This window comes from Syngnathus leptorhynchus, chromosome 18 (assembly GCF_054491065.1).
Source record: "Syngnathus leptorhynchus isolate UIUO chromosome 18, UIUO_Slep, whole genome shotgun sequence".
NCBI lineage: Eukaryota > Metazoa > Chordata > Actinopteri > Syngnathiformes > Syngnathidae > Syngnathus > Syngnathus leptorhynchus.
The window spans coordinates 2,540,435-2,554,291 of NC_141212.1; the positions used below are offsets into that span (position 1 = coordinate 2,540,435).

Consider the following 13,857-nt stretch of genomic DNA (forward strand, 5'->3'; position numbering starts at 1 on the left):
TAATTTCTCTATGACATTTATTACAACTCATTTATGATCTTAGTTTCCCTTCTCGTCACTTTTGTTGCGAACATATACGTCCTTCAAAACCTTACACGGCGCTTTCCGATTGGCCAGCCACACGACTGCTCGTTTTAACCAATCGGCGTTCGCCATTAGGTTGCAGCGCTTGAGTTCAGCCAATCACCGTGGGCCACGGTGACTCTCCTCCATTGACATTATTGCAGGCTGCTAAAGCAAAGCGGCTGTAGACTCCGTAGTGTTTGCAACTAGTAGAGTTGGCTTTGACGCTGCTAAAATAATGAAACCATTACTTTCTGGTAAGTACAACTAGTCATAGAAATTAGTTCTTTAAAATGCATCCCATTTTGGGATTCTCGGCTTGTGCAATTTTTGAATTTGGCATGTCGGCTAGCTAGAATAACAAAGGCACATAGGTTGCCAGGCCTCTTTAATTCAATAGAAATCTGAATTTGAAAGCTTTCCCACATTGACGTGTTTGAAAAAGTCTGCCGTAAATGTCATCCAACGAGCCGTGCTGTGGATCTTTTGTGCAGGAGTGTTGCTGGGCTGTTCGTTGCTTGTTAGCGTGCAAGCATTTTATTCTCCTAGCGACGATGTGGTCGAACTGAACCCGTCTAACTTCAACAGAGAAGTCATTCAGAGCGACAGTCTGTGGTTGATCGAATTCTACGCTCCCTGGTAAAAGTGCATTGACACATCATAGATGGGCCCAATCCAGCGCCCTGAGGTGTCCCGAACTTGGATGATGTTGACATGTTCACCTTGTCTTCATTAGGTGTGGCCATTGCCAAAGGTTGACGGCAGATTGGAAAAAGGCAGCAACAGCCCTTAAGGTAAACACGACATCAGTCATTCTAAACGACAATTCCAATTGTGACTAACACATGAAATCTAAACTTGAGTTTTTGTGTTCTCGCAGGGTATTGTCAAGGTCGGTGCAGTAGATGCAGACCAGCACAAGTCTTTGGGAAGCCAATATGGCATTTCCGGCTTCCCTACAATCAAGATTTTTGGCGGCAACAAGAACAAACCTGAGCAATATCAAGGTACTTTTTGTGGGTCTTTGTATTTCTGAATGATGACATTTTACAAAACTTTTTTTCGGATTCCTCAGGAGGGCGAACTAGCCAGGCCATCGTGGAAGCGGCCATGAGCGCTCTGCGCGATCTGGTTAAAGACCGACTCGCCGGCAAGTCTGGCAGCTCGGGTTACAGCAAACAGGTATGTGGCAAAATCTGATGGTACAATCTGAAGCATAGCTCCATGAGACTTTGCACCTAGCAGAATGATGGCGGCAGTAAAAATGACGTGGTGGAGCTCACGGATGACAACTTTGACAAGATGGTCCTGCACAGCGACGACGTGTGGTTGGTGGAGTTCTTCGCTCCCTGGTGTGGACACTGCAAGAAGTGAGTCAAGCTGGACACATTTGACACAACATTATTTTCATTTCTAATGTCAATTTGCCTTTTTTTTTTTTTTGCAATCACCAGCCTGGAGCCCGAATGGGCGGCTGCAGCTTCGGCCGTCAAGGAGCAGACAAAGGGCAAAGTTCGCCTGGGAGCCGTTGATGCCACTGTGCATCAAGCTGTGTCCAGCCGCTATGGGGTCAATGTCACACTTGGATTTATTTGGATGACTAATATTCTTGTCCTGACAACTTTTGTCTCTTTGAGCAGATCCGAGGTTTTCCCACCATCAAGATATTCCGCAAAGGGGAGGAGCCCGAGGACTACCAGGGGGGACGTTCCCGCCGCGACATCATCGAGAGGGCCTTGGATTTGTTTTCTGATAACGCCCCTGCTCCGGAACTACTGGAGGTTAGTCGGTGAACATAATTGGAACTTTTTGATTAAAGTCCACGCCGTCAATGAAACGATGTCTTACAGATTCTTAATGAAGATGTCCTGAAGAAAACTTGTGAGGACAGTCAACTGTGCATCATTGGTATCCTGCCACACATTCTGGATACAGGTGCCTCCGGGAGAAACGGCTACTTGGACGTGATGGTAAAGATGGCCGACAAGTACAAGAAGAAGATGTGGGGGTAAGAGCGAAAGCCAAGCGTTTGGACTCGGGATCTTGTTTGAGAGGTCATCACGTGACACCCCCCCGCCTCGCTCTTCTCCTCGTCAGCTGGCTTTGGGCCGAAGCCGGTAGTCAGATGGACCTGGAGGCCTCGCTGGGTATCGGCGGCTTCGGCTACCCGGCCATGGCTGCCATCAACTTGCGCAAGATGAAATTCGCTCTGCTCAAGGGCTCGTTCAGCGAGACCGGGATTCACGAATTCCTCAGGTGAGTTGCGCGAGAGGGGCGTGGCCAGCCAACGGCGGGGGGAGTCAACGATATCATCGTCCGCAGGGAGCTTTCCGTCGGACGAGGTTCGACCGCCACGTTGGGAGGCGGCGTGGTTCCCAAAATTCACTCGGTTGAAGCGTGGGATGGAAAAGATGGACAGGTGAGAAAAGATTCAGTAAGAAGGAAGAAATAATCATTGTGGGTTTTTTTTTTCTCCCACCATCAGCTGCCCGAGGAGGAGGATTACGACCTCAGTGACGTTGAGCTGGATGATGACTTTGACAAGAAGATTGAGTTATGAGGCTCTGAATATTTTTATTTCAAAAAAAAATGAGGATGCTGGGATTTGAGTTGACCCAGGCTGGTTTGATTGGATGTGATCTGGTCCCCTTCTCCTGTGGATGAATGGAAGGCCCGGTAGGTCACAGTTACTGAAATACTCCAGAAAGGAAGGGGGGGGGGGGGTTCGTCTTTAGTCAAGTCACATGTACACATTTTTGGGGAGGGGTCAGTCACTGGCGTAACTTCTGACACTTGCAATCCAAGCTTTTTATTGTTTTTTTTTTTTTCTTTTTAAGTGTGGACTGAAATAACTTTGTCAAGCCCCTCGTGCGACATTTTTTGTTTCCTGGTTTTCGATCCAGTGGTTTCAGGATATAAGGTATATCTTGTGTAGATTTTTCTTACACAAACTTTTATTTCAATTGTGTGAAAACATTTGTTACAATAATAAAACAATAAAAAAAACAGCCACGGTTTCTATTTGAAAGTCACTTACTTGATTCTATCACAAAGTGCATGCAATACTAAAAGGCATATACGTCGTTTGTGTCCAACAGCCATCGAGCATTCCTGAGCAAACACGGTCAAAGTGAATGAAATTACAACGTAGTGATGTCACGACTTCCCTCTTAATGGAACATAGCTTGAGTCGTAATACTTGCCATGTAAGGGAATCCAGTCAATATAAATACGTACACGATATGGCACTTGACTTTGGGAGTAAAATCCATTTCAAAATTAAAAGATTTTGAGGACAAGCGCAACAATCTACAGAAAAAAATAGAATTATAATAAAACAGGGTTTCCAAAATAAAGGTACATTTTGTGACTTAGCTAATTTTTTTTTTTTTGCGGAGAAACCAAATTTGGGATGTTTTGGAAACCCCGATGTAAACATTAAGACGGAGTGCCGCGCGGGCTTTTTGCTTCAGAACTGACGAGAGGTTGACTGATCGGACTGCAGGAGTCGCACGATGGACGGGTCGCCCTTGGCACCTTTGATGAACTCCTCCAAGGACAAACGACCTGCTCAGCACACGGAACAGAAGCCGCTTCAGTCACGTGTGGTTTGTTTATAGCCGAGGATTATTTGGGCCGACAGGTGGCGCTGTCGACATGGATTCTAAATATGATCTCACCATCATTGTCAATGTCCATCTGTCTGAAGATCTTATCCGTGCGCTTCTCCGGCGTGGATTCATCCTCGGGCATCTTCATGACTGAAGACACCATCTTATAAATGGCCTACAAAATGAAGGTTAGTCCAACAGTATTAGAAGTTGAAATAATTGAATCCATCTTGTGAATAATAAAAAAAAAAAGGATGCATTTCTCACCTGGACTATCTCCAGCATCTCTGCACGGCTGATGTAACCGTTCCCATCCAGGTCGTACATGCTGAAGGCCCAGCGAAGCTTCTGCTCCAACCCGCCGCGCGACGTCACGCTCAGGGCGATGATGAACTCCCTGAAGTCGATGGTGGAGTCGCCGTTGGTGTCGAACGTGCGGAAGACGTGCTCGGCAAACTTGGAGGCGTCTCCGTAGGGGAAAAAGTTAGCGTAGATCTTCTTGAACTCCTCCACAGTCAGGTGGCCAGTGGGGCAATCCTTGAGGAAGCCGCGGTACCACTCCTGCAGCTCGTGGTCCGTGAACTCCGTGTTCTCTCGCAAATCGTTCAGGACCTCCGGCCGGAGTTTACTGTTCTGTTTTCCCATGATGCGGTGTTCCCGGCGGCCGGCTAATAGCTGGGCTGGTCCTTCTCCACTCCCGCTGCTTTGGTTTTGGACAGCGACTTGATTCTCTCACCTGTAAGAAACCACCAATCATTCGTATGAAATGATCTCCTATTTGTCTTTAGTATCTGTAACTGGTATCGGCAGCCTCCAAAAGTACCCGAAACCTTCAAATAAGGCCGGTATAGACTTTATATTGTTGAAATTGCTTAAGTGGAGCAAAAAAAAACAATTGGATTGAAGCATCTATCTGCTTGACCAAATGTGGTCATTTCCTATGGAAAAACATTGCTGGCATTCATAACATTTTTGTCTAAAAAAGAATATGACTCGTCACGCTAAATTCCGAACCCCCCCACCCCCTTTGTACTGGTCCACTTTTTCCAGTGGCCTCCTGGCTTAATGAGTCTGTTTCACACACTGACATAGATGAATACGGATGGTGACGAGGCAGCCAACATAACGTGTGGGAACAGAACAAATGACGTAAATCATTTTATTAAGGGAGCGGAACAAATGACAGTTGTCCTTGTTGACATCGTCATTACCGTATTTCCTCCAATAGTTGCCTCTGCGCTGAATAAAGACCACGCCCCGGCGGCTGGAATTATTTTTACGACTGTCTGACCTCTGATAGCAACTTGCGGTTGCATTTTTATCGTATTAAACAGAAATGGTATCTGGAAAGGTGAAGATGAGTAACAACATGGATTAGTCATGTGTCTTTTAAAGTTGCATGTACAAAAAAAAACATTTTTGACACGCCCCTTTCTGGTATTTAATTGGATGTATAAATAAAAAAAAGAAAAACTGTATGCACCTCGGCGATTGAAAAGAACTCGGGATTCATTCTGCTGCTGTGTGTGTTGTGCTGAACGGAATTAATTGGGTTGCAAACCAAAAGGATGAAAAAAAAAAAGAAAAAAAAAATACAGCTTTCCCGTTATTTCTCGCTTTGTGCTTTTCTCTGAACTACTGCGGAGAACATTGTGCACTGGGCTAAGGATGAGGTCCCTTGACACACCAGTTGCCATGGCAACCCAATAGTAGCCAAAGTGCTTGGAAAAGGGAGGCAATGCAACTTGCAATCTGGTGGCTCTTGCAGGACAAATGATTCTGCGTTTGCAATTATCCATGCCTTGACAAACAAACCATAAAGTCGGTTTAGCAAGACAATTGTATGCTTGGTCATGCACCAGCGCACAGAAGCATTGGAAAGGCTAGTTGTTATGCTGAAACCAAAATAGAAAATCCAAATTTGGCATATTTCCGTCTATTCACTTGTTGCCATTTATTTTAAGACCTTTGGACAACACAATTTAATGGGCAGCCATTTTGTATTGTCAAGTGAAAATGACATCACATGATTGCTGATGTCACATGACCAAATGCAGACAACAGGTGAGCTGTGAGCAAGTTACCTGAATATATATATTATTTTTTTTTGCCTCAAGATTGTTCTGATTATAAAACCTGTTTTGTAATTGAATACATGAAATTTATATCAACTGGACATGTCGCCTGTTTAGCTGTACTTTACTAAAATTGTTTGTGGTAATGTTTTAAGTGTTAGCTTTAAGCTAAGCTATGTTCTTGCTATAATGCACTCGGAACTTGCCTGGGGTTGGTTAATTCTACAAAAATGTGACAATTGTCCTTAGTCTCCACTCCTGAATTCAACTATACTGCTGGATGGAAAATCTCACGTAGGTGCAATGTGTGGGTGGGTGGAGTCGTGTATTTTTTTTTTCCATTTCATCCATTTTTTGTTATATTGACTGCTGTAAAGAGAACACAATTAGGCCCATTCAAAAGTTTTCCCATCCGTATGACGACACAAATGTTTTGTTATTAGTTACTTTAATGACATTTAATTGTTTATGAAAGCCCCCCTAACAAAAGAAAAATGATTTGACCAAAAACAAAATATGGTTTTACTACAATGTAATGGACTCAAAATTCAATGTTTTGATGGTGCATGAGAATAGTTTTCACGTATTACTGTTTTTCGTTATGCAAATGAAACATCATGTGTATTTTAAATGAAATAATTGTGCATCATCATTTCCTCACAGCTTTGACAGAAATAGGAATGTGATGCAGTCGAGTCTTAAAATGGGTGTAACCCTCAAACTAACATCGCGTCTTGCAGAGAGAATGGAGGGGGGGGGGGGGGGGGGGCTGTCACGTCAACCGATCGCAAACTGGTAAAGACTTTACGTCCCAAAAAGTTGATTTATTCAAGAAAAAAAAAAGTCATATTACCTTCGAAGGGAGGATTTGTGAGTGTTGCGGTCGAAAAGTCCGCTTGTTCTCTTCTTCAGCGGACACAATTCACTGTCAACTTCAACGTCTTCTAATGACTAAACCAGCACGGGAGAGAAAAAAAAAAACTAAAACTGATGTTTTAAAGCTAAGTTGAAGTAAAAATGTTGTTTACTTACATTTATTTGTTTTACCACAGGCTGCCTACGATGCTTATAAGCTTTAACGTCTGCTGGAAGATGTGGCATAAGCTCGATTTTCATCCGACTCGACCAAAACCAACAATGGGGTTTGCTTTTCATTTAGGACTCCAAATATACGTTATTCTCCACAATATCTTGGAAACCAACGACATTTTCTCTGCTTGTCTTCCCCGCAAAATGTCTCAAGTGAATGTTATGAATAGCGTCATGTTTTCTGCTGACGGAGAACCTTTTTATGGATGTCACACCCTCCCTACGCACGGAATGGATTATTCCACACTCTCCTTGCTGCTTCCATCGGAGAAAAAGTCGCAGCGTCCGGTGGAAAATTATCTCCGTCGACTATTATTAGCCCTCTATCTAAAATACACGTCTGAGAAAAAAAAATCTTACACAACTCTCACTAAACGAGTAAACAATATTGCAATGTATTTTATGTTTTTACACCAGCATCCTCTGTTGAATAATAAATAAATAAAAATCCATCACGAGTTGTCTATAATTTAATTTAAAGCTATTTCGCCCCAATATTTCAACACTGAATTGTTCAGGATCTTTAATCATGGACATGGAGTCTGTACCTTCACTCATGCAGGTTGGACACTTGAGGAAATGTGGTGTGTATGTCAGCATTTCAGTCAGTAGATTAATAATTAACTCTGCGTGTATTTGTGCGTGTGTGTTTCTGAAGCCTGACACCTGTTTCCCGTAAGTTGCAGGTTTATCTACCTGAAGGGAAGAATGGCGCCACACTAGGGGGTGTCACTAACCCAGCGTAAAATGAACATGTCCATTTGTCTTCCCAGACGCCCTCTATGTACAATACACTACCTAATAAAAAAGGCCGAAACTCCCCGGCAAAATGGCAGAATGGTTTATAACTTGATCTGATGTTCGGGGAGATTATGGTTCGAGCCCCACACAAAGTTAAAGTTGGCATAGTGTAAGACTCCAATTCGATTCTCCCGCGCGTAAGGTAAAAGCTTAAGACACTACACCATTGCGAACTCTGTCAAGCACTGGTATATTAGCAAGTAAATTGACATGTTAAAGTACACTACGCAAAAAAAAAGTCGAGTCTCGCTTGCAAAACGGCAAAGTGGTTATTACCTTTACCCGGTGTTCGAGAGACCTTGGTTCGAGCCCCAGACGAAGCAAGTTTTAAGCTAAAGTTTGCTTAGTGTTAAGACTCGAACTCGGGTCTCCCGCGTATAAGGCAAAAACTTTATCCACTACACCATTGAAGGTCTTGTGAAACCATCGTAAATTTGCATTTTTATCTTTGAGCAAGTTGACATTTTAAAGTACACTTCCTAAAAAAAAGCTCCAAAATCGCTGGCAAAATGGCAGAACGGTTAATGACTTGGGTTGGTGTCCAGCAGACTCGGGTTCGTGACCCGTCTTTGCAGCTTTTGCAAATGAAATAGAGCGAAACATAAGATTCGAACTCGCCTCTCCCAAACTCAAGGGAAAAGCTATAACCATTCGGCCATTCGAGATCTTAACAAACATTGTTCAAATGTTTGTACTTGAAGGTTTCTATGAATTTTTCCTGAAGATAGCTTCTTGATTGGGATAATATAAAGATTTCTTCAAACAATTGTCAACGGACAATGGTCGAGGGGATAACACCATTGACTCCCAATAGTGCAGTGCTGGTTCGAGCCCCAGTTCCTCCAACTATGTGGGATTTTCTCCCGCTTACCTGAATAATTGCTTTTTTTTTTTTTCCCCACGCCCCTTCTGATGACGTCATCACAAAAAGACTATAAAAGGCGTCACAAACTCGACGCTCGTTCTCACTCTCTCCTCTGACAGCGAGCGAGAGCCACGCTGCTCTGGTCCACCTGCACGACAGCGTTTAAAAGTGACAAGGTAGGTGTTCAATATTTGTTACATTTTTCAAACTAACTGCTTTTGCTCTCTTTCAGTTAACTTGCACTTTGGGCGAGCGTGCTTCCATCTTGCAAGCGTGCAAGCTAAAAAGTTTCCAGAAGCTAGCGTTAGCGGTTAACGTCTTCGACGTCCACCAAAACGGCGTGCAACCAAACAATTGAAGCATTTAACGGTAGGTGAGTACATCTGCATTTTGAAAACTCAAGCACGCACCATGTGGAAAGAGCACTAACACCATTTTTGCACAAACAATTAGCAACTGGACGTCAGCGCCGTTTGGCCGGAGGTAAGTAGACAAAGCAGCGTTTGCATAAATCCACCAGAGAATGACTGAAACATGTATTTCGATGCATTCATGTTAACTTTCTGCTTTCTGTCTGCAGGTGCCAATCGTCAAAAAATCATGGCCGACGGACTTTCTGTGAGTTTTAAAGTCAATCGACTGCTTCTAATTGCCTTCTCATTTCTGTCCACAGGCCTGCATCTGGAACAGAGAGAGCAGATTGACTGCAAAAATATTTTTAATAGCAAGCAATCATATCAAATTGACAAAAGCAAACATTTGTTCTTTTTCTTTTGTCTGCAGGGTCCAAGATGGCCGCCTTTCAGTCCTCGCAAGGCTTAATGAGACACTTGCAGGTACGGCTAGTCTCCAATTTGCTTGTTCGGCTAAAAATGTAAAAGCAGAATGGTTGTAACGTTACCGTGTCTTTCAGAGCAGCAAGCTGTGGTTGGAGAGACGTTCAGCCGTCCAGCGCTGCCCTCCATCCCTCACTGGTGAAACACGCACGCGTCCAAATGTTTGACCCGTGTCAAACATTTCAGCATGTTCTTCTTTCTCTTGTCCACTAGGTGGTGCCAAATGACCTCGTTTCTGCAGCATGGATCTACTGGTGAAGCTTTACAAAGTTTTTGAACTGGTGGAATCAACCTCCCTGTCCAACGTGCTGACAGGTGACAAGTTACTACAAACTTGGCATTGTTTAAAAGTACATAACTGCTTTTTTTTTTATGCCTCCCTATTCCTGCAGAGCAGTTTCCAGTGAGGATGCAGTTAAGAAATCTGCCACCTGCTGGCTAATGGAACCAGCCCTCCAAAACCATGCAGAGGTTCCTCAAGGCAGCCTCCATTTTCAGAGTTGACTCTCAAAATGTACTAAATGACAGCTTGATGTCTCCCTCGTTTGTGTTGTGTGCAGGTGTCCACCCTGGAGAGTCTTTAACACATTTGACGAATTCTGCCTGTGCACCAGCGACTGGCCGCTTCCAGTCTACAGTTAAGTACAACGCCAGTAAACTAAAATGGAGTTATGTCAATGTTCCATTGTCTTTCCAGGCAGAGGTGGCAAATCCTGGTCCCGAAAGGGAAAAGCTTGCCACAGTTTGTCTTCATCTGTGAGCTCCTTCACCTAGGTTTGTGCTGCCTGAAGAGCCTTCTGCTGGTAAGAGTAGGAAAGCAAATGACAAGTTTCAAACTTTGAATGATTTTTTTGTTTTTGATTTTTGTGTCCAGTGTGAAGCACCATCAAGTACCTACTTGCAGCGGAAGCTGAAAGCATAGCCACACACCAGCAGCACCTTGGTTTCCTTGTTACTCTTCAAGGCAACCTGAAAAGTAAAGTACTTTAAATGCTCCTCATTGCACAATCTTATCATGATTCCAATATTTTTTTCTCCTATTTTCTGACAGACAGCAAGGAACAAAATCAACTTCCTGGGTCATGGAGCACAGAACAAATCCGCTTCCTGGTCATGCAGCTTGCAATACTCCGTGCCATGAAACACTACTTGCGCACTGGTACGTTTCATGTCAAAAGATTTTCTGCACTAAACGTTGACTTAACTTTTTACTTACCTGTCTCAGGTCCAGGCATGGAGTAATGCTTGTCCCTCTGGCCGACCACTTGACCGCTCGTCTCTCTGGCCGACCACTTCACCACTCTGCAACGAGCAGACTGCCATCCAACTTGTTACTTTGTTGTGATTGAATGTCTACTCTGCAAAAGAAATAAAGCTTTATTACAAATAACACAAACTTTCAACTTTTCATTTTCAAACATCACAACAAAAAATTATTTTCTTTCAATCGAATATTTTTTTCCCCCACCCCCAATTTTTTTTTTTTTTTTACGGATTTTTTTCGGGGGCGGGATCAAGGCTGGAATACAGCTTCAGGATTGGCTGAGAGCTCTAAAAGTGGGTGGAGCAATAAGAATGAAGAGCTGTGGTTGGTTGGAATGTGGGCGTGGATATGCAAATGAGGCCCTCTGTGATTGGTCAGATTAGTAGTGGGCGTAGTCTCATTAAAATGGAGCGATCTGATTGGTCAGATGTGCAAAATGGAGCAATTTGATTGGCTGCCCAAAAGTGGGCGTGGCTATGCAAATTTGCTGAGAGACGTGATTGGCCAGGCCGAATTTGGGCGGAGGTAGGAGGCGGGCAAAGTGGCACTTAGGTTTTGGAAGGTTCTTTTCAGCTTTGAGTTGAGCGTTTGCCTTCAGCCACTGAACAGAGCCAAGTGTTTGACTGCAATTGCATCACAAACAAACAGACAGAGAAAAGCAGTCAAACACTTGGCTCTGTTGCAGTGACGATCACCTCAAGGCTGAAAACATGGTAGTGGACACTTAGGCCAACTCAAGACTTCAAACAGTACTTTGCAGTCAATGCAGTGATCACCAAGCATGAAAGACTTATGAGCTCACTCAAGTACCATGTCACTTCTCGTGGCAGGCACTAGGGTGAAGGTGAGCACATGCAAACAGTGCAAACATCTGAGACAAAACCCAAGTGCCAGCCAGGTACTGCACAGTACCACCACAAACCATCACCACTCACTTTTGGACAAGTTTTTCCATGACACTGACGCAAAGCAAGTTAGATAAATATATGTTTCTGACTAACTCGGTTTGCATCAATGTCATGAAAAAACACATCCAGACGAGTGCGATGATGAACATATTGTGCAGTACCTGGCACATAGGTTTTGTGAGAGATGTCAGCTGCTTGCATGTGCTCACCTTCTCCCAAGATGACATTGCACATCAGCTCCTCAAGCACACGACACTACCAACTGACTAACCATTTTTTTCTTTAGATTGATATGGTTTTTTAGATTCAAGTCAGAATTTTAGAAGAACCAAGTGCTTCACTTTCATTTTTCATGTGTGCCAACTCTGATCAAAAATGGACTTTTGAAGTTCAAATGCATTTTTCAAAACTATACTTCTTACGTGTAACTTGAACCATTATAGAGCATTTCTTTTGTTTCTTTTCACTGTGACCCAAATATTCATCAGGACATTATTCATTTGGGAAATGACCAATTCAAATGTTTTTTGACAACATTTTGGAATATTTGAAGTCATATATGACACGACCTTCTACATTTAAGACTAGGAGGCAAACAAAATGGGAAGGTACCTACCTTTCGAGACATGCAGATAGACGACCAGCAGCCGACGTGGAGCCTCCAGTCTTCAAGTTTGGACGTGGAAAAACAACGTTCAAGTCAAACGCTGATTGATTAACAGCCGAGTAGTGAATGCTACTCGTGGCTAGCTAACGCTCCACCTCTTGTTTCACGAGAGCCAAGCGAGTTTCCACTGACCTAACGACTAACAAATATTCTCCTTTCTGTCATTGTTTACATGTACGCATTTACATACATACAGAAAAACGAGAGCTTGGAAAAAGTTGACATTAGTCACTCCAAAGCCCAAACGGTAAGAACCTGAAGAGCTAGCTGCTCGCTGAAGCGGAAGTGTACGGTAGCCGAGAAAGCTCAATTCAAGTCACACAAAAGCGCTTCTTTGGCAACTTGCACAAAAGACACTCCCACATTATGCATACAACACGAGTTCGGATCATCAAGAAAACGCGCATAAAAATGCTCAAAAACTAATCAAAAAGACCAGCCTTGTCAAAATAATCATATTCTGTCATGTAGTCTGAGTTTCATGCAAATTAAAAAAAAAAAAACACCAAGTGCCAAACCCCATTCATTTACAACGGCGTGTCCGCCAGACGGCGACATTTCCCCAATCTCCCCGCTGTTGCATAACGGCGCATCCCTTCATGCAATAAAGTTAGCCGTTAGCTTGCATAATAGAAGTGGTGGTTCTTTCTTTCCTTGGCAAGTCGGTGAGGTGGCACCAGCTTCAATGTGCATTGCCGACACCTACTGGTTGAAGTCATATGAACTGAAAAAAGAACGAATCACTTTAGAAAGTGATTCGTTCACTGAAAAGACTTGTCTTTTTGAACGAATCGTTCACTCACGAGCCAACACTAATCAAGAACCAAGTCAACCCTTGGATCATTGGGGTCAAGGGTCAGCGCATCAGTGTCACTGTATGCCCGTTTCCTTCCAACTGCGCCACAATTTTATTTCAACAATTTTGCTTGCAACAAGCAACATCTCAATTTGCTGTTGACTTTTTTTCCCCCATGAATAGTTCAAACAAAAGTCCACTAGAGGGCGCCAAATGTTTACAATTTAGAATACAGTGCTCTACAAGTGCCTTGTTCAAAATAATTAACTGCTTGGCTTTGAGAAATAATGACCCCCCCCAAAAAAATGCGAATTTGTGCATTATGGTGAGAAAACAAATCTACCAGAGGGGAAAACACGTGACTAAGCTGAACCAGTATTGACATAAAGGCAGAGTTAATATTTAGGGGAAAACATTAAGTTCATCATTGGACTATGTACACCACAGCATCATGCGTTCAAAAAGTTCATGTTACGGTGAGGTGGATAACCAAACGCTATACTATCTTCGTACACGATAGCATGCACCTCTACCATATACTGTACATGATAATCTTTGACTTCTCACAACGTCAGTGGTGTTTTATTAGGTTTGAAAAGTTTTACCACCCTCTGATAAAGTGGACGAACAATCTTGCATGAGGAGAACATGGCCATTTATGACACAGCAGATACCCTGTGCATGACTCGCTTGTGTCTGGACTTTCAGCCAATGTTTGCCCTTCGAGATTGACCAATAATTTGCTAACAGGCCTCCGGTTCGTCAATTAGATCATGAAACTAGACGACTGTGGATCAAATATTTTATAGTTAGAACAATTTGTAATGATTTAAGATGCAAAAATAGTGTGATTGGTTTTCGGATTGAATGGCTGAGACAAAT

General features: G+C 43.2%; 2 protein-coding genes across 11 annotated transcripts; one reads left to right on the forward strand and one right to left on the reverse strand.

Annotated features, from left to right (window-relative positions):
* Positions 1-176: 176 nt before the first annotated feature.
* On the forward strand, positions 177-3,071 carry pdia6 (protein disulfide isomerase family A, member 6). Of its 2 annotated transcripts, none has more exons than XM_085937393.1 (12): positions 177-320; positions 558-702; positions 800-857; positions 944-1,070; positions 1,139-1,245; positions 1,306-1,433; positions 1,518-1,632; positions 1,704-1,844; positions 1,914-2,071; positions 2,161-2,319; positions 2,386-2,482; positions 2,549-3,071. In XM_085937393.1, exons 1-12 carry the CDS (start codon positions 302-304, stop codon positions 2,621-2,623), a joined length of 1,329 nt encoding a protein of 442 aa, XP_085793519.1. In that variant the 5' UTR covers positions 177-301; the 3' UTR covers positions 2,624-3,071. The 2 variants fall into 2 exon arrangements, with proteins under 2 accessions (XP_085793519.1, XP_085793520.1); XM_085937394.1 differs by having other exon boundaries at positions 1,309-1,433.
* hpcal1 (hippocalcin-like 1) lies at positions 2,778-12,465 on the reverse strand. Of its 9 annotated transcripts, XM_085937396.1 has the most exons (9): positions 12,129-12,465; positions 10,557-10,698; positions 10,239-10,309; positions 9,406-10,140; positions 6,782-9,185; positions 6,603-6,700; positions 3,942-4,410; positions 3,744-3,849; positions 2,778-3,630 (listed from the first exon to the last, which is right to left on the reverse strand). In XM_085937396.1, exons 7-9 carry the CDS (start codon positions 4,317-4,319, stop codon positions 3,533-3,535), a joined length of 582 nt encoding a protein of 193 aa, XP_085793522.1. In that variant the 5' UTR covers positions 4,320-4,410; positions 6,603-6,700; positions 6,782-9,185; positions 9,406-10,140; positions 10,239-10,309; positions 10,557-10,698; positions 12,129-12,465; the 3' UTR covers positions 2,778-3,532. The 9 variants fall into 9 exon arrangements, with proteins under 9 accessions (XP_085793522.1, XP_085793530.1, XP_085793524.1 ...); XM_085937404.1 differs by having other exon boundaries at positions 6,603-9,185; positions 10,557-10,693; XM_085937398.1 differs by having other exon boundaries at positions 6,603-9,185; positions 9,406-10,137.
* Between the last annotated feature and the right edge of the window lie 1,392 nt (positions 12,466-13,857).